This window comes from Garra rufa, chromosome 17 (assembly GCF_049309525.1).
Source record: "Garra rufa chromosome 17, GarRuf1.0, whole genome shotgun sequence".
Lineage (NCBI taxonomy): Eukaryota > Metazoa > Chordata > Actinopteri > Cypriniformes > Cyprinidae > Garra > Garra rufa.
The window spans coordinates 45,634,308-45,658,396 of NC_133377.1; the positions used below are offsets into that span (position 1 = coordinate 45,634,308).

The window sequence follows — 24,089 nt, forward strand, 5'->3', positions numbered from 1 at the left end:
ACCCTGATCTCCAAAGGAAATGCAAAATTTACATTCATCAGAGAACATGGGTAAACAGGGTGGCTTTAGGTTACTACAAACAATATAAAAATAAAAAAACCAAATCAAACTCATACAAACAACTCATCAATGAACATAAATATTGTTCTTAATTCACATAAGGATTAAATATCTAAATTCAAATACACAAATTCAAACTATACGATTGGCAAATTCACAACAACATCTATGATAAATTGTTCATTAATAAATCACAACCATCCCATGCCATGGACATTGCCATTCATACAGAAGCTATTTTACACAACTACTTGAAGCTTCTGGTTTTTGAACGCGGACTGTGAAAAAAGCCTAGGCTGCATCCGAAATCTACCCCTGAACCGCCTGAAGGGTTGAAGGGTGTAGAATACCAGAAACAACTGTTTATTGAAGTTCCCTTCTGCGTCATGTTCCTGTGACCACCGGCTGTCTCCAAAATCGCCCCCTATACCCTATTCACTATTCCCTACATTAGTCCACTCATACAGTGGAGTGAATTCGGACCCTAAATGCACCAGAAGGACTGCCGCTTTTGCATAGTTTGCTTCCTGTTTAATAATAATTTAAAACAGGCAGTTCCAGTAGTAAGATTAAAGGATTTATCTTGAACTCTGTCAAGGAAATTATGTATAAACCCTAGATAAACAATTAAATAATCAATTTACAACATATTTGTACCTGTGTTGTATGCTGTATTAAGCCTTGACTTTCAACAAGCATAGCAAAAATGTTTCTGAAGGATTGCCTCTTTAAGCTAATCTGAATGATTTTTCCTTTTGTACAAAGATATGTCTGCTTTTCGGAACAAGTCCTCAGACAGCACTGAGATGACAGATCACATGAAGGTAAAACGGTAAGTATTGCGTAAACATCCTCCTTAACATCCATATTCAATCATTTCCATATTGGGTAAAGTGACCACCAAGAGGATTCGTGAAAAGTTAGTGTTTGTGTATTGGGTGTTTGCATATATATATATATATATATATATATATATATATATATATATATATATATATAATATATATATATATATATATATATATAATAAACTTTAATAAAATTTTAAACAAAAATGTAATAAAATTAAGAGAAAATAATACAATTTGATTAATTGAATAAACGTTTTTAAAATAAGTGAACAATAATTAGATAAAATAAAAATAAAAGAATCTACTAAAATATATTTAAAATTAAAGATAAAAATATTTAAAATAAATAAAAATTATTAAAATAAATTACACATATTTTTTAACTGCTACAATTGTAATAAAATAAATTTAGATTAACAGTTAAAAAAAATAAAATAGATTAACAGTTATAAATAAAAATATAAAAGTAATAAATACATAAATTCATATTTATTCATAAATAAATAAATACAAATAGATTAGAATAAATGAACATAAACCAAACATGTAACTGTACAGTTTTGTTTTATGGAGGGCTTGTAAATAAGAGACTATTGACTACTACTCTTTGTTTTAATTACACAAATGTCTCATTAAAAAAAAATTTTAAACTAAATTTGCTTCTGTTTTAATATCAAATTAATAAAGTGAATAAACAGACGGTACCCTGCTGATTGCATTTATATGTTATACTGAAATTGACATTTTTTTTTAAATAAAATTTCTCTCAAATTGTTACGTTGATCATCCAAGTTGTAATGAAAAATAAAATAATCAGTATTGATGATAATATGGTTAAACAGTGTTCATAAAAATGAACACAAGAACAAGCTACAAAACACTTGTTTTAATGTTCTTGAACATCGGTGTACATTGTTTTCTAGTGCATTTCCACTCATTCATTGTACTTGTTCATACATAGCTCATTTTTCACAACTATTTGGACCAAAATAAAAAAATTAAAGAAAAATCAGTCAAAAGTATTAAATAGCAAGATTTTTAATGCCTGTTAAAGAAGTCTCTTCTGCTCACCAAACCTGCATTTATTTGATTTAAAGTTCAGCAAAAACAGTAAAATTGTGACATATTTTTACTTTCTTTGTGAATATCTGTTAAAGTCTAACTTATTTCTGTGATCAAAGTTGAATTTTCAGCATCATTACTGCAGTCTTCAGGGTCACATGATCCTTCAGAAATCATTCTAATATTCTGATTTGCTGATCAAAAATCCTGTATTTAATTATATTTTATTTAAAGCTGGAAACGAGACCATCTAAGTACGAAAAGCATTTTTTTTGCAGCATACTTCCACTACCAGCCAGTTTTTGAACAGTAAGATTTCTTTTTTTTTTTTTTTAAGAAATCTCTTCTGCTCACCCAGCCTGCATTTATTTGATTTAAAGTACAGCAAAAATAGTAAAATTGTGACATATTTTTACTATTTAAAACAACTGCTTTCTTTGTGAATATCTATTCAAATGTAATTTATTCCTGTGATTCGCCGCTGAATTTTCAGCATCATTACTGCAGTCTTCAGTGTCACATGATCCTTCAGAAATCACTCTAATATACTGATTTTCTGATCAAAAAACATTTATTTAAATCCTTCTTGTTTTAATAATGCTTAGATATTTTGTCCGGAAACAAAAAATCAAAGTACGAAAAGCATTTTTTTTTTTTTTTTTTGCAGTGTACTTCCACTACCAGTCAGTTTTTGAACAGAAAGATTTGTGATTTTTAATTTTCTTTCTTAAAGAAGTCTCTTCTGCTCACCAAGCCTGCATTTATTTGATCCAAAGCACAACAAAAACAGTAAAAATGTGACATATTTTTACCATTTAAAATAATTGCTTTCTTTGTGAATATCTATTCAAATATAATTTATTCCTGTGATTCGCCGCTGAATTTTCAGCATCATTACTGCAGTCTTCAGTGTCACATGATCCTTCAGAAATCATTCTAATATTCTGATTTGCTGCTCAAAAATCCTGTATTTAATTATATTTTATTTAAAGCTGGAAACGAGACAATCTAAGTACGAAAAGCATTTTTATTGCAGTGTACTTCCACTACCAGCCAGTTTTTGAACAGTAAGATTTCTTTCTTTTTTTTTTAAGAAGTCTCTTCTGCTCACCAAGCCTGCATTTATTTGATCCAAAGCACAACAAAAACAGTAAAAATGTGACATATTTTTACCATTTAAAATAACTGCTTTATTTGTGAATATCTATTCAAATGTAATTTATTCCTGTGATTCGCCGCTGAATTTTCAGCATCATTACTGCAGTCTTCAGTGTCACATGATCCTTCAGAAATCATACTGATATTCTGATTTGCTGCTCAAAAATCCTGTATTTAATTTAATTTTATTTAAAGCTGAAACGACACAAAAAGTACGAAAGGCATTTTTTGCAGTGCACTAATTTCAAGCCAAAAGCGTTCAGAAACGTCTAAGTTTGTTCAAAGCGTTAAATCCGAAGATCAAACCGAGCGCACGTCTTCATTCTCCGCTGAGCTCAGTCTCTCCAGTTTGGCGAGGAAGCGTTTCTTGCTCATGTCTAACACACCGATGCCTTTCTTCTGGTAGTCGTAGCCCAGTCCGTTCAGCTCGTGCATCCGCTGCCTGATCGAGTCGATGCTGAAATCCAAAACTTTAGGTTTGTTCACGACCTGCCGCACATGAATCCCGCCCTCCATCAAACAGTCCAACTTCTCATTGAGTCTGGCGGAGGAGATGAACAGCACCAGCGAATAATTCAAGATCATCCTCTTGAAGTCAGCGTCGTCGCAGCCCAGGGATCCCAGCTTCATCCTCAGGCTCTCGAAGTTCTTCTTCAGGCTTTCGTGAGAGTGGTCCAGAATCTGCGCTCCGTGCGTCTGAAATAAAGCCAGCGCTTCGGCGTTACTCAAAGCCAAGGAGGTCATCAGGAAGTCCACATTGGCTCTGATCCGGTGGGTGCTGCGGATGAAGACGTAGAGGTTTCTGGAGATGACGGTTCGAGCGAAACGCTCCGGATCTTTCCCGTCGAAACTCAAGCAGACGCTCTTCAGGAAGTCCACCATGTTCCTGTTGAGCTCCACGCTGTTGGAGAAGGTGCGCGGCGCGGTGCTCAGCAGCCGGTGGAGGTCTTTGGCCGTGATTCCCAGCGTCATCAAGAAGCGGATGTTCTCCTCCAGGTTTCTGTTGTCGCTGGAGCGGAAGAAGGACTCTGGCGAGCGGGAGAGGATTCCCACCACCTCGCGGTCGCTCTTGAAGACGTTCCTCCAGAGCTTCCAGCGCTCCTCTAGATGTTCGCAGGAGCGGGTGATGGAGCGAGGGAAGCGTGAGATGATGCTGGCCACCGTTTCCTGGTCGGCGCCTTTGTTCTTTAGGAAGTGGGCCAAGCCGTCTTCGTTGGTCAGGAGCTTCCTCAGGACGCCCGGCTGCCGTCTGCGGGCCGATGTCAGGTCCACACCCATGATGGACAGGTTCTCCAGGAGAGACTCGTTCTCCAGAGGAGGATCATCGTTGGACGGTTTGGAGCTGCAGGGGCGGGGCGTCACAGGAAGTGGAGCGCATCTGCTGACGGGCCGCAGGAAGAGCAGGATTTGGCGCTGGAACATCACTCAGCGCATCTGTTTTTGACGGGAGAAGACGGTAAGGTCAGGTTACTGTTGAAGAACTCATGATGTTTGTAATTTCTACAGGAGTCATGAAGGGTTAAAACGACTTTGATTCACCTCTAAGATACTGTTATAGTTTTTCTTAATATTTAGATTTTTTTAATTATTAAAATATACTATTATAATTAAAATAAAACTATTATAGTTTCCATTAATATTTTGAATTAGAAGATATATTTATTTAATTAAAATTTTTAAGCTTAAAATTTAATAATAGCTTAAATTTTTAAGCTATTATAGTTTTTCTTGATTTAGATTTTTTTAAATTATTAAAATATATTATTATAATTAAAATAAAACTATTATAGTTTTCGTTAATATTTTTAATTAGATTTGATAATTTTGATTTGAGTGCCTAAAATATATTTTATTTGTTTTTTTAATTATATTGTTTTTAGATTTTGATTTGAGTGCCTAAAATATATTTTATTTGTTTTTTATTTATATTGTTTTTAGATTTTGATTTGAGTGACTAAAATATATTTTATTTGTTTTATATTTATATTGTTTTATATTTTGATTTGAGTGACTAAAATATATTTTATTTGTTTTATATTTATATTGTTTTTATATTTTGATTTGAGTGACTAAAATATATTTTATTTGTTTTATATTTATATTGTTTTATATTTTGATTTGAGTGACTAAAATATATTTTTATTTAAAAAAAGTTATAATTATAACTATAATAACTGTGACACGCTTCTGATTTAGTGATATTTTTAGTATAATTGATATACTATTATAGTTTTTCTTAATATTTAGATTTTTTTAATTATTAAAATATACTATTATAATTAAAATAAAACTATTGTGGTTTCCATTAATATTTTGAATTAGATTTGATAAAATATAAAGATATATTTATTTAATTTAAATTTTTAAGCTATTATAGTTTTTCTTAATTTAGATTTTTTTAAATTATTAAAATATATTATTATAATTAAAATAAAACTATTATAGTTTTCGTTAATATTTTGAATTAGATTTGCTAAAAAATTTGATTTGAGTGAGTAAAATATATTTTATTTGTTTTATATTTATATTGTTTTTATATTTTGATTTGAGGGACTAAAATATATTTTTAAAAAAAATTATAACTATAATAACTGTGACGCTTCTGATTTAGTGATATTTTTAGTATGATTGATATACTATTATAGTTTTTCTTAATATTTAGATTTTTTTAATTATTAAAATATACTGTTATAATTAAAATAAAACTATTATAGTTTCCATTAATATTTTGAATTAGATTTGATAAAATATAAAGATATATTTATTTAATTAAAATTTTTAAGCTTAAAATTTAATAATAGCTTAAATTTTTAAGCTATTATAGTTTTTCTTGATTTAGATTTTTTTAATTATTAAAATATATTATTATAATTAAAATAAAATTATTATAGTTTTCGTTAATATTTTGAATTAGATTTGATAATTTTGATTTGAGTGACTAAAATATATTTTTATTTAAAAAAAATTGATAAAATATAAAGATATATTAATTTAATTTAAATTTTTAATCTTAAAATTTAATAATAGCTTAAATTTTTAAGCTATTATAGTTTTTCTTAATTTAGATTTTTTTAAATTATTAAAATATATTATTATAATTAAAATAAAACTATTATAGTTTTCATTAATATTTTGAATTAGATTTGATAATTTTGATTTGAGTGACTAAAATATATTTTATTTGTTTTATATTTATATTGTTTTATATTTTGATTTGAGTGACTAAAATATATTTTATTTGTTTTATATTTATATTGTTTTATATTTTGATTTGAGTGACTAAAATATATTTTATTTGTTTTATATTTATATTGTTTTATATTTTGATTTGAGTGACTAAAATATATTTTATTTGTTTTATATTTATATTGTTTTATATTTTGATTTGAGTGACTAAAATATATTTTATTTGTTTTATATTTATATTGTTTTATATTTTGATTTGAGTGACTAAAATATATTTTATTTGTTTTATATTTATATTGTTTTATATTTTGATTTGAGTGACTAAAATATATTTTTATTTAAAAAAAGTTATAATTATAACTATAATAACTGTGACACGCTTCTGATTTAGTGATATTTTTAGTATAATTGATATACTATTATAGTTTTTCTTAATATTTAGATTTTTTTAATTATTAAAATATACTATTATAATTAAAATAAAACTATTATAGTTTCCAATAATATTTTGAATTAGATTTGATAAAATATAAAAATATATTTATTTAATTTAAATTTTTAAGCTATTATAGTTTTTCTTAATTTAGATTTTTTTAATTATTAAAATATATTACCATAATTAAAATAAAACTATTATAGTTCTCGTTAATATTTTTAATTCGTTTTGATTAAAAAATTTGATTTGAGTGACTAAAATGTATTTTATTTGTTTTTTATTTATATTGTTTTTATATTTTGATTTGAGTGACTAAAATATATTTTTATTTTTAAAAAATTATAACTATAATAACTGTGACACGCTTCTGATTTAGTGATATTTTTAGTATGATTGATATACTATTATAGTTTTTCTTAATATTTAGATTTTTTAAATTATTAAAATATACTATTATAATTAAAATAAAACTATTATAGTTTCCATTAATATTTTGAATTAGATTTGATAAAATATAAAGACATATTTATTTAATTTAAATTTTTAAGCTTAAAATTTAATAATAACTTAAATTTTTAAGCTATTATAGTTTTTCTTAATTTAGATTTTTTTAAATTATTAAAATATATTATTATAATTAAAATAAAACTATTATAGTTTTCATTAATATTTTGAATTAGATTTGATAATTTTGATTTGAGTGACTAAAATATATTTTTATTTAAAAAAAATTGATAAAATATAAATATATATTAATTTAATTTAAATTTTTAATCTTAAAATTTAATAATAGCTTAAATTTTTAAGCTATTATAGTTTTTCTTAATTTAGATTTTTTTTAATTATTAAAATATATTATTATAATTAAAATAAAACTATTATAGTTTTCATTAATATTTTGAATTAGATTTGATAATTTTGATTTGAGTGACTAAAATATATTTTATTTGTTTTATATTTATATTGTTTTTATATTTTGATTTGAGCGACTAAAATATATTTTTATTTTTAAAAAATTATAACTATAATAACTGTGACACGCTTCTGATTTAGTGATATTTTTAGTATGATTGATATATTATTATAGTTTTTCTTAATATTTAGATTTTTTAAATTATTAAAATATACTATTATAATTAAAATAAAACTATTATAGTTTCCATTAATATTTTGAATTAGATTTGATCAAATATAAAGATATATTTATTTAATTAATTTTTAAGCTTAAAATTTAATAATAGCTTAAATTTTTAAGCTATTATAGTTTTTCTTAATTTAGATTTTTTTAATTATTAAAATATATTATTATAATTAAAATAAAACTATTATAGTTTTCGTTAATATTTTGAATTAGATTTGATAATTTTGATTTGAGTGCCTAAAATATATTTTATTTGTTTTATATTTATATTGTTTTTATATTTTGATTTGAGTGCCTAAAAAATATTTTATTTGTTTTATATTTATATTTGTTTTATATTTTGATTTGAGTGACTAAAATATATTTTATTTGTTTTATATTTATATTGTTTTTATATTTTGATTTTATTATAGTTTTTCTTAATATTTAGATTTTTTTCTTTTTAAAATATACTATTATAATTTAAATAAAACTATTATAGTTTTCGTTAATATTTTGAATTAGATTTGATCAAATATAAAGATATATTTATTTAATTTAAATGTTTTATTTATATTGTTTTATATTTTGATTTCAGTGACTAAAATATATTTTTATTTAAAAAATTATAATTATAACTATAATTATATATAATTTTTCTTAATATTTTGAATTTTTATTTTTATATTTTAATTTTTTATTAAAATATGAAATATTTTTTAAATTTTAATTGTTATTTTTAAGTAGTTTTTTAAATAAAATTTTATTTCAGTTTTAGTTATTTTAGTACATGAAGTAAAATTGTCTATTTTTTCTTAATATTTTGAATATTATATTTTAATTAAAAAAAAAATCTGAACATATTTATTTAATTAAAAAAAAACAATTATTGGTTCTGTATTCATTTTTATTTCAGTTTTGGTTATTTTAGTACATGAGGTTAAACTAAATGAAAATGAGAAATGAACTGGAAACAACCGAAATAAAATAAGCTTGTTTAATATTATCATTTGAGTGACTAAAATATATTTTTATTTTAGATTTGTATTATTTATACCTATAATAACCGTGTGACATGCCTCTGATTCAGTGTTATTTAGACACTATATTTTTTCTTAATTTATTTATATATATATATATTTTTTATTAAAATATGAATATATTTTTATTGTAATTTATAAGTAGTTCTTTTTATAAAATATTATCTCACTTTTGGTTATTTTAGTACATGAGGTTCAACTAAATGAAAATGAGAAATTACTTGTAAAACTAGCTGAAATAAAATAAGCTTGTTTAATATTATAATTTGAGTGACTAAAATGTATTTTTATTTTAGATTTTTATTAATTATAAAAAAATGCTATTGAGACATTATTATATTTTTTCTTAATATTTTGAATTTTTATTTATATATATATATATATATATATATATATATATATATATATATATTAAAATATAAACAAATTTATTTAATTTTAATTATTTTTAAGTCATTTTTTTAATAAAATTATTTCATTTTATAAATTTTATTTTTATTATACATTTTTATTATACATTTTTCATTTTATTATTTTAGTACTTTAAGTAAAATTTTATCTTTTTTTCTTAATATTTTGAATTTTTATTTTTACATTTGTATTTTTTATTTTATTAAAAATATAAACATTTTAATTAAATTTTAACAGTTTTTTTAGTACTTGAAGTTAAACTAAATGAAAATGAGAATTGTTTTGGAAAGTAGCTGAAATAAAATAAGCTTGTTTAATGTTTTGATTTGAGTGACTAAAATATATATTTTTTTTAATTTAAATTTGTTATTATAACTTTAATTATAACTATAATAACCATGTGACACACATCTGATTCAGTGTTATTTTAATGAAAATATAAACACATATTTAATTTTAATTGTTATCTTCTAAAAAGTTTTTATTATTTTTTATTTCAGTTTTAGTTATTTTAGTACATGAAGTTAAAATGAGAAAAATGAGAAATGGCTCGGAAACTAGCTGAAATAAAATAAGCTTGTTTTAAATTTTGATTTGAGATTTTAATTTTTTATAATTATAACTATAGTATATGTAGTATAATATTTTAGTGTAATTGATATACTATTATAGTTTTCATTCATAGTTTGAATTAGATTTTCTTTTATTCTTTTTTAAGCAATTTTTTTGTCCTTTTTTTTAATCGATTTCTTTATTTCAGGGTATTTTTTAATTACCATAAAAAGTTTCAAATAAAAAAATACAAAAAAGTAAGAAGTAAAAATTGAAGAATAAATAAGTTTAAATTAAATACGGAAAAAATTGGTTAAAAAAATTGGAAGTAAATAAATTTGAGTCATTTTAGTACATCAAGTTAAACTAAATAAGAATGAGAAAATGAGAATTATGTTCATATTTAAAAATATGAAATAAATACATCAATTTTTTTATTTTTTATTTTAGTTTTAGTTATTTTAGTACATAAAGTTCAACTGAATGAAAATGAGAAATGCCTTTGAAACTAACTGAAATAAAATAAGCTTGTTTAATGCTTTGATTTGAGTGAATAAAATATATTTCTATTTTAGATTTAAACTTTTTTATAATTATAACTATAATAACCATGTGACATAAATCTGATTCCGTGTTATTGTCAGTATAATTGATATCCTATTATAGTTTTCATTAATATTTTGAAGGTTTTTAGGGGAAAACAGGTTTTTACATCCTTTTTTTAAATTATCATCAAAAACAAAAAAACAAAAGAAGTAAAAATTGAAGGATAAATTAATTATATAACATAAAACTAAAATAACTTTGACTCATTTTATTACATCAAGTTAAAAATGAGAAATATGATCGTATATAAAGATATGAAATAAATACATCAATTTGAAAAGTGGTTTACATTTCTAATATTTTAATAATTGCTGTGAATTAATTGATAATCTATTATTTTAAGGCTGCTGTATCGTTATAAAGCACTATATGAATAAATATGACTTGACTAGTATATGAGCCTTATCTTCTTTATGCAAAATATAACTTTTTTTATTTGGTTTTAGGGTAAAATATAACCCATGCATGTTTTGTGGCATACACTCACATATACATATATATATATATATATATATATATATATATATATATATATATATATATATATATATATATATACAAGCTTGTCTTAATAATTACATACATATATCAAATGTTTATATTGATCAAGAGCATTAATAGGTCATCTGTGCATTATATACACATCATAAATGAACAATAATAATAATAAACGTTATGTATAAACATCTAAAACTATTTACAAAGCGCTTTTACAGAGATGAATCCATAGTGATACTGCAAAACATTGAGAAGCTAAATGATATTAAAACCACACGGATCTACTTATTTATACATACAGGTTTTTCATTTTAAACATAATTCGTGAGCGCTGCTCACTGTGAGAGTGTCTTCCTAACTGTGAGCTGTTAATGAGACGAACAGTAAACATCAGATTCATTATGACCTACCGATCAAAACATGTGTGCGGCGCTCAGTCGTGTGTTCTTCTGTGTTCAGACTGAGTCACAGCGCCGCCTGCCGCTCAGGAGGAACAGCAGCGACACCGAACACCACGTGATGGCGCTGAATGAGCGCTCTTCAGCTCTCAGTTGCCTTTATTCAAAACCAGTCAAGACAACACATTACAGGTGTGTGCCAAAAAATTAGAATATCGAGGGAAAGTCCATTTATTTCAATAATTAGTTTCAAATAGTGAAACTTGTATGTTATATTAGTTCACTACACACAAAGTGAAATATTTCAAGCCTTTATTTGTTTCAGTTTTGATGATTATGGATTAAAGACAAAAAAAAAAAACAGTATTTCACAAAATTAGAATATTTCATGTGAGCAATAAAAAAAATGATCTTAAACACATGTTGGCCTTCTGAAAAGTGTGTTAAAGTACTGTATTATGTCCTCAGGCCTCCTTTTGCACTAATTCCAGCATCAAGGCGGCGATCAGCCTTTGACACAGTTGAGGTGTTATGGAGCCCAAGATGCTTTGATATTGGCCTTCAGCTCGTCTGCATTTGGGGGTCTCTGTTCCCTCATCTTCTTTTTGACAATACCCCAGAGATTGTCAATGGGGTTTAAGTTCAATCAAGTACAGTTATTCCATGGCTATTAAACCAGGTACTGGTAGTTTTGGCCAAATCCTGCTGGAAAATAAAATCATCTTCAAAAAGCTTGTCTGCAGCAGGAAGCATGAAGTGCTCTACAATTTCCTGGTGGACAGCTGCATTGATGTGGACTTGGTAAAAGACAATGTACCCACAGCAGCAGCTGACATGCTCCTCAAACCATCACTGACTGTGGAAACTAAACACTGGACTTTAAGCAGCTTGACTTTTGTGCCTCTCCGCTCTTCCTCCAGACTCTGGGACCTTGATTTCCAAATGAAATGCAAAATTTGCTTTCATCCGAAAACAAGACTTGGGACCACTGGGCAACAGTCCAGTCCTTTTTCTCCTTAGCCCAGCACTGACGCTTCTGATGTAGTTTTTGGTTCAGGAGTGGCTTGATGCATAATCAAGCTTTTTGGAGATGATGATTTTATTTTCCAGCAGGATTTGGCCAAAACTACCAGTTCCTGGTTGAATAGCCATGGAATAACTGTACTTGATTGGCCGGCAAACACGCCTGACTTAAACCCCATTGAATATCTCTGGGGTATTGTCAAAAGGAAGATGAGGGAACAGAGACCCCCAAATGCAGACGAGCTGAAGGCCAATATCAAAGCAACTTGGGCTCCATAACACCTCAACTGTGTCAAAGGCTGATTGCCGCCTTGATGCTGGAATTAGTGCAAAAGGAGGCCTGAGGACATAATACAGTACATTAACACACTCTTCAGAAGGCCAACATGTGTTTAAGATCCTTTTTTATTGGTCACATGAAATATTCTAATTTTGTGAAATACTGGATTTTTTTTTGTTTGTTTGTTTTTAATCCATAATCATCAAAATTGAAACAAATAAAGGCTTGAAATATTTCACTTTGTGTGTTGTGAACTAATATAACATACAAGTTTCACTATTTGAAACAAATATTTGAAATAAATGGACTTTCCCTCGATATTCAAATTTTTTGGCACATACCTGTATAATAACTGTCACTAATAGGCCCCATTTAGAAATACACTTTGAAATATAAGAATAACTAGGATATTTAGATGTCTATAGGTGCTTGAAGAACTTGAATTTGACTTTTTATAGTTTAAGGCATAAAAAACGCTTTAAAATAGCAATATTCCTGAAGAGGTAGGCCTACTTGAAAAGTGCTTGAAAGACAATGTATCTTTGAAATAAGTGTTTGTTTTTATATGTTTATCTTTAATATCTTAACTATATCATATGATTCATATCAAAATTCATGCAATAAAAAAAAAACTTTTTAGCGAGCTGAGCCAGTAGTAGTACTGACAGTGTCGTGTAAACATGGCTGAAGACCCGAAGAGTCATTTGTGCTTCAAACTCGTGACTTCACTAGCAAAACCAAATTAAAAGAAACATTTATTTATGAATTATTGATATTGCTTGTAACCATTTTAAAGCACATGGTGATAGGTGAAAATAAGTTTTTCAAAACATCAGATCAGTGAAACAACTGTGTTGTAGAATGATGGATCAGGTATAGTTAATCATTAGATTTAGATCAGAACTCGGAGCGAGCTTGTAAATCATTTGCTTTACATTGGAACTTCGGAGCATGAATCGTGAATCATTTGATTCATTCTGGGACTTCGGTATGGGTTCACAAATCATTTGATTCAGTTCAGGACTTCAGTGCCGGTTTGCAAACTCAGATCATCTTGGGACTTTAGTGCAAGTTTGCAAATCATTCGATTTTTTTCGGGACTTTAGTGCAGGTTTGCGAATCATTTGATTCGTTTCGGGACTTCGGTTTGGAATCGCGAATCATTTGATTCATTTCGGGGCATCAGTGCGGGTTTGTGAATCATTTGATTCAGTTCGGGACTTCAGTGCAGGTTCGTGAATCATTTTATTCATTTAAGGACTTCACTGCAGTTTCGCGAATCATTTGATTCATTTCGGGACTTTAGTGCAGGTTTGCGAATCATTTGATTCATTTCGGGACTTCGGTGTGGAATCGCGAATCATTTGATTCATTTCGGGGCATCAGTGCGGGTTTGTGAATCATTTGATTCAGTTCGGGACTTCAGTGCAGGTTCGCAAATCATTTTATTCATTTCGGGACTTCACTGCAGATTCGCGAATCATTTGATTTATTTCGGGACTTTAGTGCAGGTTTGCGAATCATTTGATTCAGTTCGGGACTTCGGAGCGGGTTCACGAATCATATGATTCATTTTGGTACTTCAGTGCGAGTTTGTGAATCATTTGATTCATTTTGGGACTTCAGTGCGAGTTTGTGAATCATTTGATTCATTTTGGGACTTCAGTGTGAGTTTGCGGATCATTTGATTCATTTTGGGACTTCAGTGTGAGTTTGCGGATCATTTGATTCATTTTGGTACTTCAGTGTGAGTTTGCGGATCATTTGATTCATTTTGGTACTTCAGTGCGAGTTTGTGAATCATTTAATTCATTTCGGGACTTCAGTGCGAGTTTGTGAATCATTTGATTCATTTTGGTACTTCAGTGCGAGTTTGTGAATCATTTGATTCATTTTGGTACTTCAGTGCGAGTTTGTGAATCATTTGATTCATTTTGGGACTTCAGTGCGAGTTTGTGAATCATTTGATTCATTTTGGGACTTCAGTGTGAGTTTGCGGATCATTTGATTCATTTTGGGACTTCAGTGTGAGTTTGCGGATCATTTGATTCATTTTGGGACTTCAGTGTGAGTTTGCGGATCATTTGATTCATTTTGGGACTTCAGTGTGAGTTTGCGGATCATTTGATTCATTTTGGGACTTCAGTGCGAGTTTGTGAATCATTTGATTCATTTTGGGACTTCAGTGTGAGTTTGCGGATCATTTGATTCATTTTGGGACTTCAGTGTGAGTTTGCGGATCATTTGATTCATTTTGGGACTTCAGTGTGAGTTTGCGGATCATTTGATTCCTTTTGGTATTTCAGTGCGAGTTTGTGAATCATTTGATTCATTTTGGGACTTCAGTGCGAGTTTGTGAATCATTTGATTCATTTTGGGACTTCAGTGTGAGTTTGCGGATCATTTGATTCATTTTGGTACTTCAGTCCGAGTTTGTGAATCATTTGATTCATTTTGGTACTTCAGTGCGAGTTTGTGAATCATTTGATTCATTTCGGGACTTCAGTGCGAGTTTGTGAATCATTTGATTCATTTTGGGACTTCAGTGCGAGTTTGTGAATCATTTTATTCAGTTCGGGACTTGAGAGAGAGTTCATGAGTCATTTGATTCAATTCGGGCCTTCAGTGCGAGTTTGTGAATCATTTGATTAATTTCGGGACTTCAGTGCAGGTTCGTGGATCATTTGATTCAGTTCGGGACTTCAGTGCAGGTTCGGTGTGGAATCAAGTTCACAAATCATTTGATTCATTTTGGGACTTCAGTGCGAGTTCACAAATCATTTGATTCATTTTGGGACTTCAGTGCGAGTTCACAAATCATTTGATTCATTTCGGGACTTCAGTGTGGAATAGCGAATCATTTAATTCATTTCAGGACTTCGGTGTGGAATCGTGAATCATTTAATTCATTTTGGAACTTCAGTGCAAGTTCACAAATCATTTAATTCATTTCGGACTTTAGTGCGAGTTCGTGAAACATTTGATTCATTTCGGAACTTCAGTGTGGAATAGCAAATCATTTAATTCATTTCAGGCTTAGGGTTAGGGTTATAGTAATTCTAAAATTATATCTCACAATTATTGTTTTTTCCCACAATTCTGACTCTTCTTTCTGAATTTAGTCCTAAATCCTACAGTTCTGTGTTATTTTGTCTCTGGCCTGAAATTAAAAAAGGTAGTTTATCTCACAAGTCAGACTTTTTTTCTCAGAATTGTGAGGAAAAATGCCTGAATTCTGAGATAAAATATCACTTTTGTTATTGTTTTTATCCCGTGGCAGAAGCAATTTCCATAGTTCACACTGGCTCAAAAATTGATGTTCTTCTTCAGTTAATTTACTGCATAAAACCCAGAAACATGCAAGTGAGGCCGAATGAACAAGCGCATGAATTGTGGTCCCTGTAGCTGTGGTTTCATTTGTGCCTGATGATCTCATATGGAGTGATTTTAATACAATGAGCCGTTCTCCTTGTTCATAGGTTTGCAGGCTGAGGATGCCAGATGTCCGAAACACTTGAGAAGGTCGAGGAGCGCAGGGTCCTCCATTCAAGCATCACTCCCCACATGTGCCTTGATGAGCTCCCGTCTCATGCATATTTCATACAGGTCCAGATCCCTTTCATTACTGAAATGAGCTTCAATCTGACTGATACCATGTAAGACTGCAGCAGCTCCTTCCCTGATACTGTCATTCAAATGTTTAATTACAAACGCTTTCATTCAGTACACAAATGTTCAGCCTCATTATACAAAATCACAAATTAGATCAAATTTAGACAAAATGTCAACATTTCTCCTTGAGTTTTAGGAGCAACACATTAAAGTTTTTATTTCAAGAAAACATAATTCAATTGTACTGTAGGTCCTGTTACAGTGATTTCAGGCATGAAATCTGATTAATGTTCCCTCCATCCAAAATCAATAACATATGGATTCATGTGGGTTCAAGCTGGGATACAGAAGACCAGTAGAAACAATAGACAAACGTTCACTGGAGAAAAAAAAAAAGATTTTTCGAAGCTGTAAATGAAACAAATATCATGTAGTATGTTGTACAAAAACTATTATTTCAGTCTGTTAAATTTCATGTTTAATTGCCATTCCTTTGTGAAATTCTGAGTCAAAAAATTGTTTCTGTACCAATTTTAACAGAAATTGCTAGCAAATTTCCAATAATCCTTGTTTTATCTATACCTTTAAAAAAAGCATATATAATTTGATTCATTTACATGTAGCATGTATAAATATGTGAGAAAGGCTTGAATTTTTGAGGAATTAAGTTTGGATTTAATAAAATATGAAGTAAAAAAATATATAAATAAAATGGGTTAATAAAGACTGTTAATAAATAAACTGATAAAAGGCTATTGGTTTTGTCGATGTGATCAAATGACAAACAATCATGTTTTAAAACTTGACTGACATGGATTAAGAAAAAAAAAATAAAAGTTACATGTAAAATGAATTATTTTATTGTTACATTATATTACATAAATGCTACATTACATACGTTATATTACACACATTATTGTTACATTCCATTTCATACGTTACATTATATACATTATTGTTACATTACATTACATAAATGCTACATTACATACATTATTGTTACATTATATACATTATTGTTACAGTAAATACAATATTGTTACATTATATACATTATTGTTACATTATATACATTATTGTTACAGTAAATACAATATTGTTACATTATATACATTATTGTTACATTATATACATTATTGTTACATTACATTACATAAATGCTACATTAATTTAAAAAATGCTACATTACACACATTATTGTTACATTAAATACAATATTTTTACATTATATACATTATTGTTACATTACATTACATAAATGCTACATTACACACATTATTGTTACATTAAATACAATATTTTTACATTATATACATTATTGTTACATTACATTACATAAATGCTACATTAATTTAAAAAAAATGCTACGTTACACACATTATTGTTACATTCTATTTCATACGTTACATTATATACATTATTGTTACATTACATTACATAAATGCTACATTACATACATTATTGTTACATTATATACATTATTGTTACAGTAAATACAATATTGTTACATTATATACATTATTGTTACATTACATTACATAAATGCTACATTACACACATTATTGTTACATTATATACATTATTGTTACATTATATACATTATTGTTACATTACATTACATAAATGCTACATTACACACATTATTGTTACATTATATACATTATTGTTACATTAAATACAATATTTTTACATTATATACATTATTTTTACATTACATTACATAAATGCTACATTAATTAAAAAAATGCTACATTACACACATTATTGTTACATTAAATACAATATTTGTACATTATATACATTATTGTTACATTAAATACAATATTTTTACATTATATACATTATTTTTACATTACATTACATAAATGCTACATTAATTAAAAAAATGCTACATTACACACATTATTGTTACATTATATACATTATTGTTACATTATATACATTATTGTTACATTATATACATTATTGTTACATTACATTATTGTTACATTATATACATTATTGTTACATTATATACATTATTGTTACATTACATTACATAAATGCTACATTACACACATTATTGTTACATTATATACATTATTGTTACATTACATTACATAAATGCTACATTACACACATTATTGTTACATTATATACATTATTGTTACATTATATACATTATTGTTACATTACATTACATAAATGCTACATTACACACATTATTGTTACATTATATACATTATTGTTACATTATATACATTATTGTTACATTATATACATTATTGTTACATTATATACATTATTGTTACATTACATTATTGTTACATTATATACATTATTGTTACATTATATACATTATTGTTACATTACATTACATAAATGCTACATTACACACATTATTGTTACATTATATACATTATTGTTACATTACATTACATAAATGCTACATTACACACATTATTGTTACATTATATACATTATTGTTACATTATATACATTATTGTTACATTACATTATTGTTACATTATATACATTATTGTTACATTATATACATTATTGTTACATTACATTACATAAATGCTACATTACACACATTATTGTTACATTATATACATTATTGTTACATTAAATACAATATTTTTACATTATATACATTATTGTTACATTACATTACATAAATGCTACATTACACACATTATTGTTACATTCCATACGTTACATTACATTACAATAATGTTATATTGCATTACATAAATTCTACACTACATACATTATTGTTACATTACATTACAATAATGTTACATATTTTTTCTTAAAATGTAAACGTACAAATATTGAATAATTAAATAATAAATTGTTAATTTGAAAATGTAATTTATTTAAATTTTTTTTTTAGCTTTGAATGAATAAATTGATAATCTGTTGATTTAATAATTTATTATGCCTCATTATTATTTCTCCATACTTAACAGTTGTTGCTTCATATACACTCTTAAAAATAAAGGTGCTTTAAAAGGTTCTTCTCAGCGATGCCATAGAACAGAAGAACCATTTTTGTTTCCAAAAATGTATTCCATTCAGTTGAAGGTTTTTTAAAGAACCATCTCTTTCTTACCTTTTTTTAATCTGCTCTCACCACAAAGAACCTTTTGTGAAACAGAAAGTTTCTTCAGATGTTTAAAAGTTCTTTATGGAACCATTTAGACAAAAATGTTCTTCTGTGGCATTGTGAAGCACCTTTATTTTAAAGAGTGTAGACACTAAAAATAGTCTGTAAAATACAGCACAATGTTGTGCGTTAATGTGAGTTTTCTGTATTTTTACAGGTATTTACATGTATTTTATAATGAGTTAAAGGTATTTTCTGGCAGTTTTTTCAATGCAAAGTTTAGTACTGCTAATGTTTGATCAGTTATGATGAGATCTCAACAGAGTTCTTTGTTCTGTTGAGTACATTAGCTTGAGTGAGTTAGTTTAGTGTCTCAGCAGCAGGCATCTGTTTGAGTTTCTGAACCTGATCCTGTGCTGCTCTCACATGAATAATTCACACACCAAACATTCAGGGTTTCTGGATCTCTGAGCCTCAGAACCGAACGGCAGAGTTCACAGGTGGCACCTGAAACTCACTTTGGCAGCGGAAAGTGAAGGATGTCCAAGAGAAGATGGGTGGAATTCAAGATCAGTCAGACCATCAGCTGCTCAGCTCCCGTCGGCCGCAGGAATAGACCTCCATCTCCTGCTGCTGCTGCTGCTGCAGGTACGGCCAACATTTCAACTCAATTCACACTTCAGATGAGCAGAACACAAGTGGAGACACTGGTGTAGGTCAGGGAACGTTCTCTGAATGTTTTGCCAAGGTTCTCTCAAACGTTGTTCCAGTAAATGTCAACAGAATATTCACTCAAAGCTATTTGAGCTTTATGAATGTTCATTTAATCATTTAATTATCATTCATGAAACAATTTTTGGAAACATTTTAGTTTGTGTTACTATTTGTTTCAGAATGTTCAGAGAACATTCAAAAGTAACGTTACCATAACATTCACAAAACTAGATAAAAACATCTTGAGAAAGCCTGACCAGAAAGATTTAAATAGAACGTTCGACCGGTTTTCAGTCTGAAATAGATAGAAATTGTTAGATGATGGATAGCATGTTACTAACATGATTAACATGTTACTAGCATATTGCTAGCATGATTAGCAAGTTACTAGCATGTTTCTAGCATGATTAACATGTTATTAGTGTGTGGTTAGCATGACTAGCATGTTGCTAGCATAATTAACATGTAGTTAGCATGTTCCTAGCACGTTTAGCATGATTAGCAAATTACTAACATGTTGCTATCATTAGCAAGTTACTAGCATGTTTCCAACATGATTAGTAACATGGTTACCATGTTTCTAGCTAGATGAACAAGTTACTAGCATGATTCTAGCATGATTAACGTGTTATTAGCATGTTGCTATCATGATTCTAACATGATTAACAAGTTACTAGTATGTTGCTAGCATGATTAGTATGGTTAACAAATTAGTAACATGTTGCTAACATTAGCAAGTTACTAGCATGTTTCCAACATAATTAGTAACATGGTTACCATGTTTCTAGCTAGATGAACAAGTTACTAGCATGATTCTAGCATGATTAACATGTTGCTAGCAGGTTTCTAGCATGATTAACGTGTTATTAGCATGTTGCTATCATGATTCTAACATGATTAACAAGTTACTAGTATGTTGCTAGCATGATTAGTATGGTTAACAAATTAGTAACATGTTGCTAACATGTTTCCAACATGATTAGTAACATGGTTAGCATGTTTCTAGCTAGATGAACAAGTAACTAGCATGATTCTAGCATGATTAACATGTTGCTAGCAGGTTTCTAGCATGATTAACGTGTTATTAGCATGTTGCTATCATGAGTCGGCGCTCTAAGACTTGCGCTCAGTACTGCGAATGCATACTGGCTCATTTAGCCGGAAAAATAAGCGTTTTTTTAACGCTATTGGAGCACAAGGAACCATATTTATGAGGCAGTTCTTGTTGGATTTCTTTGGAGATTTAAAATATGAAATTTAATCGTAAGGTTGGTGAACAGTTTTGGAGAATTTGATGTGTCCCAATTCAAAAAGATAGGAGCTGCACTTGCATGACTTAGAGGCGTTTCAAAGATGGCCACCGAGTGACATGACTTGCCTTAAAGGGACTTTGGTATGTCCCAAAGCTTGCCTACTATTCTGCTACATACTCAAAATTATGTACTTTTTCTTCACAAAAAGAGTATATTTTTAGTGGATAGTATAAGTATGCGAAGAAAAAATTTGTAATAAAATATTTTTTTAAACTGGACGTTTTCGAACGTTAGAGACCATTCAGCAATATCGTTGTTATAACGTTATGGGAACGTTTGCAAAACGTTAGAACATATTTTGTTAGCTTGGCTGTCATTTACTTGACTGATGCATTTTTTAATTATAGGATACTGATAAATTGGTGATTATGCCGACTAACAGTCCTCTTGCTGTGTCTTTAGTTATATATTTTGTGAAATATTTGCAACTCGATCACTTTTGACAATAAAATCTGAAATCACAACAATACAATACAGAGCCCATGAATGAAAAATGCAATTTAATATAATACGGATCATGAATGCAGGACGAAGAGAGCATACGAAAATGCTGATATGGCTAATAAACAAATATCAGTATCTGACACTGTTTGCACAGCGGTATTTGCAGTGTCAGGCTTTAAAGCGGCTGCGTGTGCGCGCGGCGTGACGTCACCGCGCCGCGAGTCTCGTGTGTTTACGTGGAGAAACATGGCGGCGACGGTGACAGCAAAGCCCGAGTAAAACACTGAGGAAATCCCAACGATTAACCGCCCGAGCCGAGGCGGACACACATGTCAGCGCTTCGCGTTTAGCGCTAGGCGTGTATGCGTGCGTGTGGCGCTTTTGTGACTCACGTGTGTCCGTCTTTAACCCGCAGGAACCGCAGACATGATGGAAGACGAGGAGCGGCAGAGGAAACTACAGGCCGGCAAAGCTAAGGTGAGATTTACCTTATGTTTACCTCATCTATACCTGTCTGCTGACGTCTACCTCAGGATATCACTCTCACCTGAGATTTACCTCAACTTTACTTCATTGCTTTAGTTTACCTCAGAATTTAACGCCCATTTGAGTTTCAACCCACTGCTGTCATTCACCTCACTGACATCTGTGACTCACGTTTGCCTCATATTTACCGTAATTTTACCTCAGTGCTGTCATTTACCTTAGAAAACAACCGACATGTGTGATTTCACTCACATTTGGCTTATATTTACCTCATATTTGCCTTAAATGTACATCAGAAAATAACTGAAATTTGTATTTTAACACATATTTGTCTCATTTTACCTCTGTTTTACCTCTCTGCTGTAAATTACATCAGATAACCACTTACATCTGTGATTTAACGGAAATGTGCCTCATGTTTACTTGCCTTTTACCCACAGTTACCTTGTAAATGTTTATTTTTTACCTCATATTGACTTAATTTACCTCTATTGTACATCACTGCTATTATTTACTTCAGAGAACCACTTACATCTGTGATTTAACACACATTTGTCTCATGTTTTCTTGAATTCTATCCCACAATTATCTTATACATGTTTATATTTACCTAATATTTACCTCATTTACATCTATAAATTACTGTGATTTGATACACATTTGCCTGATGTTTACCTAAATTTTACCCCACATTTACCTTATTTTTTATTTTATTTACTACATATTTACCTCTATTTTACCTCAATGCTGTCATTTACCTCAGAGAACCACTTACATCTGTGATTTAATGCACATTTGGCTTATGCTTACTTAAGTTTTACCCCACACTTACCTTAGAAATGTTTATATTTACCTCACATTTACCTCAGTTTACCTAATTTACCTTTATATTACCTCACTGCTGTCATTTACTTCAGAGAACCACTTGCATCTGTGATTTAATGCACAATTGCCTTATGTTTACTTAAATTATACCCCACATTTACCCTATAAATTTTTATATTTACATATTTTTTTTTACCTCAGTTTACCTCATGTACCTCTATTTTACCTCACTGCTATGATTTACTTCAGAGAACCACTTGCATCTGTGATTTAATGCACATTTGCCTCACATTTACTTAATTTTTACCCCACATTTACCTACCATTTTTATTTTTGCCTCATATTTACTTTAATTTACCTCCTTTACCTCTGTTTTACCTCACTGCTGTCATTTACTTTAGATAAAACTTACGTCTGTAATTTAACGCACATTTGCCTTACATTTACTTCAATTTTACCCCACATTTACCTTATACATTTTTATTTTTGCCTCATATTTACCTTAATTTACCTCTATTGTACCTCAGTGCTATCATTTACTTTAGAGAACACTTACGTCTGTAATTTAACACACATTTGCCTCATGTTTACTTGAATTTTACCCCACATTTAGCTTATACATTTTTATTTTTGCCTCATATTTACCTTAATTTACCTTATTTACCTTTTATTTTACCTAATTTCTTTCATTTACTTCAGATAACCACTTGCATCTGTGATTTAAGGCACATTTGCCTCATTTTTACTTAAATTTTACCCCACATTTACCTTATAAATGTCTATTTACCTCATATTTACCTCTGTTTTACCTCAGTGCTATTATTTACTTCAGAGAACCACTTACATCTGTGATTTAATGCACAATTGTCTAATTTTTACTCACATTTTACCCCACATTTAAAATAATGGACATCTGTCATTTT

General features: G+C 28.8%; 2 protein-coding genes across 2 annotated transcripts in view; one reads left to right on the forward strand and one right to left on the reverse strand.

The window, feature by feature from the left end:
• Positions 1 to 3,176: 3,176 nt before the first annotated feature.
• On the reverse strand, positions 3,177 to 11,425 carry LOC141290343 (transcription termination factor 1, mitochondrial). The gene is made up of 2 exons (XM_073822518.1): positions 11,391 to 11,425; positions 3,177 to 4,565 (listed from the first exon to the last, which is right to left on the reverse strand). Exon 2 carries the CDS (start codon positions 4,551 to 4,553, stop codon positions 3,432 to 3,434), a length of 1,122 nt encoding a protein of 373 aa, XP_073678619.1. The 5' UTR covers positions 4,554 to 4,565; positions 11,391 to 11,425; the 3' UTR covers positions 3,177 to 3,431.
• A 10,698-nt stretch (positions 11,426 to 22,123) lies between these two features.
• The window catches only part of LOC141289450 (A-kinase anchor protein 9-like), a 65,324-nt gene continuing 63,358 nt past the window's right edge, over positions 22,124 to 24,089 (forward strand). The window contains exon 1 of the mRNA XM_073821544.1: positions 22,124 to 22,332. Within this exon, the coding sequence (XP_073677645.1) occupies positions 22,282 to 22,332 (51 nt within the window). The 5' untranslated portion in view covers positions 22,124 to 22,281. The remainder of the gene's footprint in view (positions 22,333 to 24,089) is intronic.

Bases quoted from the DNA above. Each gene is read 5' to 3' on its own strand.
- LOC141290343 (XM_073822518.1), bottom strand. From the start codon at position 4,553: ATGTTCCAGCGCCAAATCCTGCTCTTCCTGCGGCCCGTCAGCAGATGC.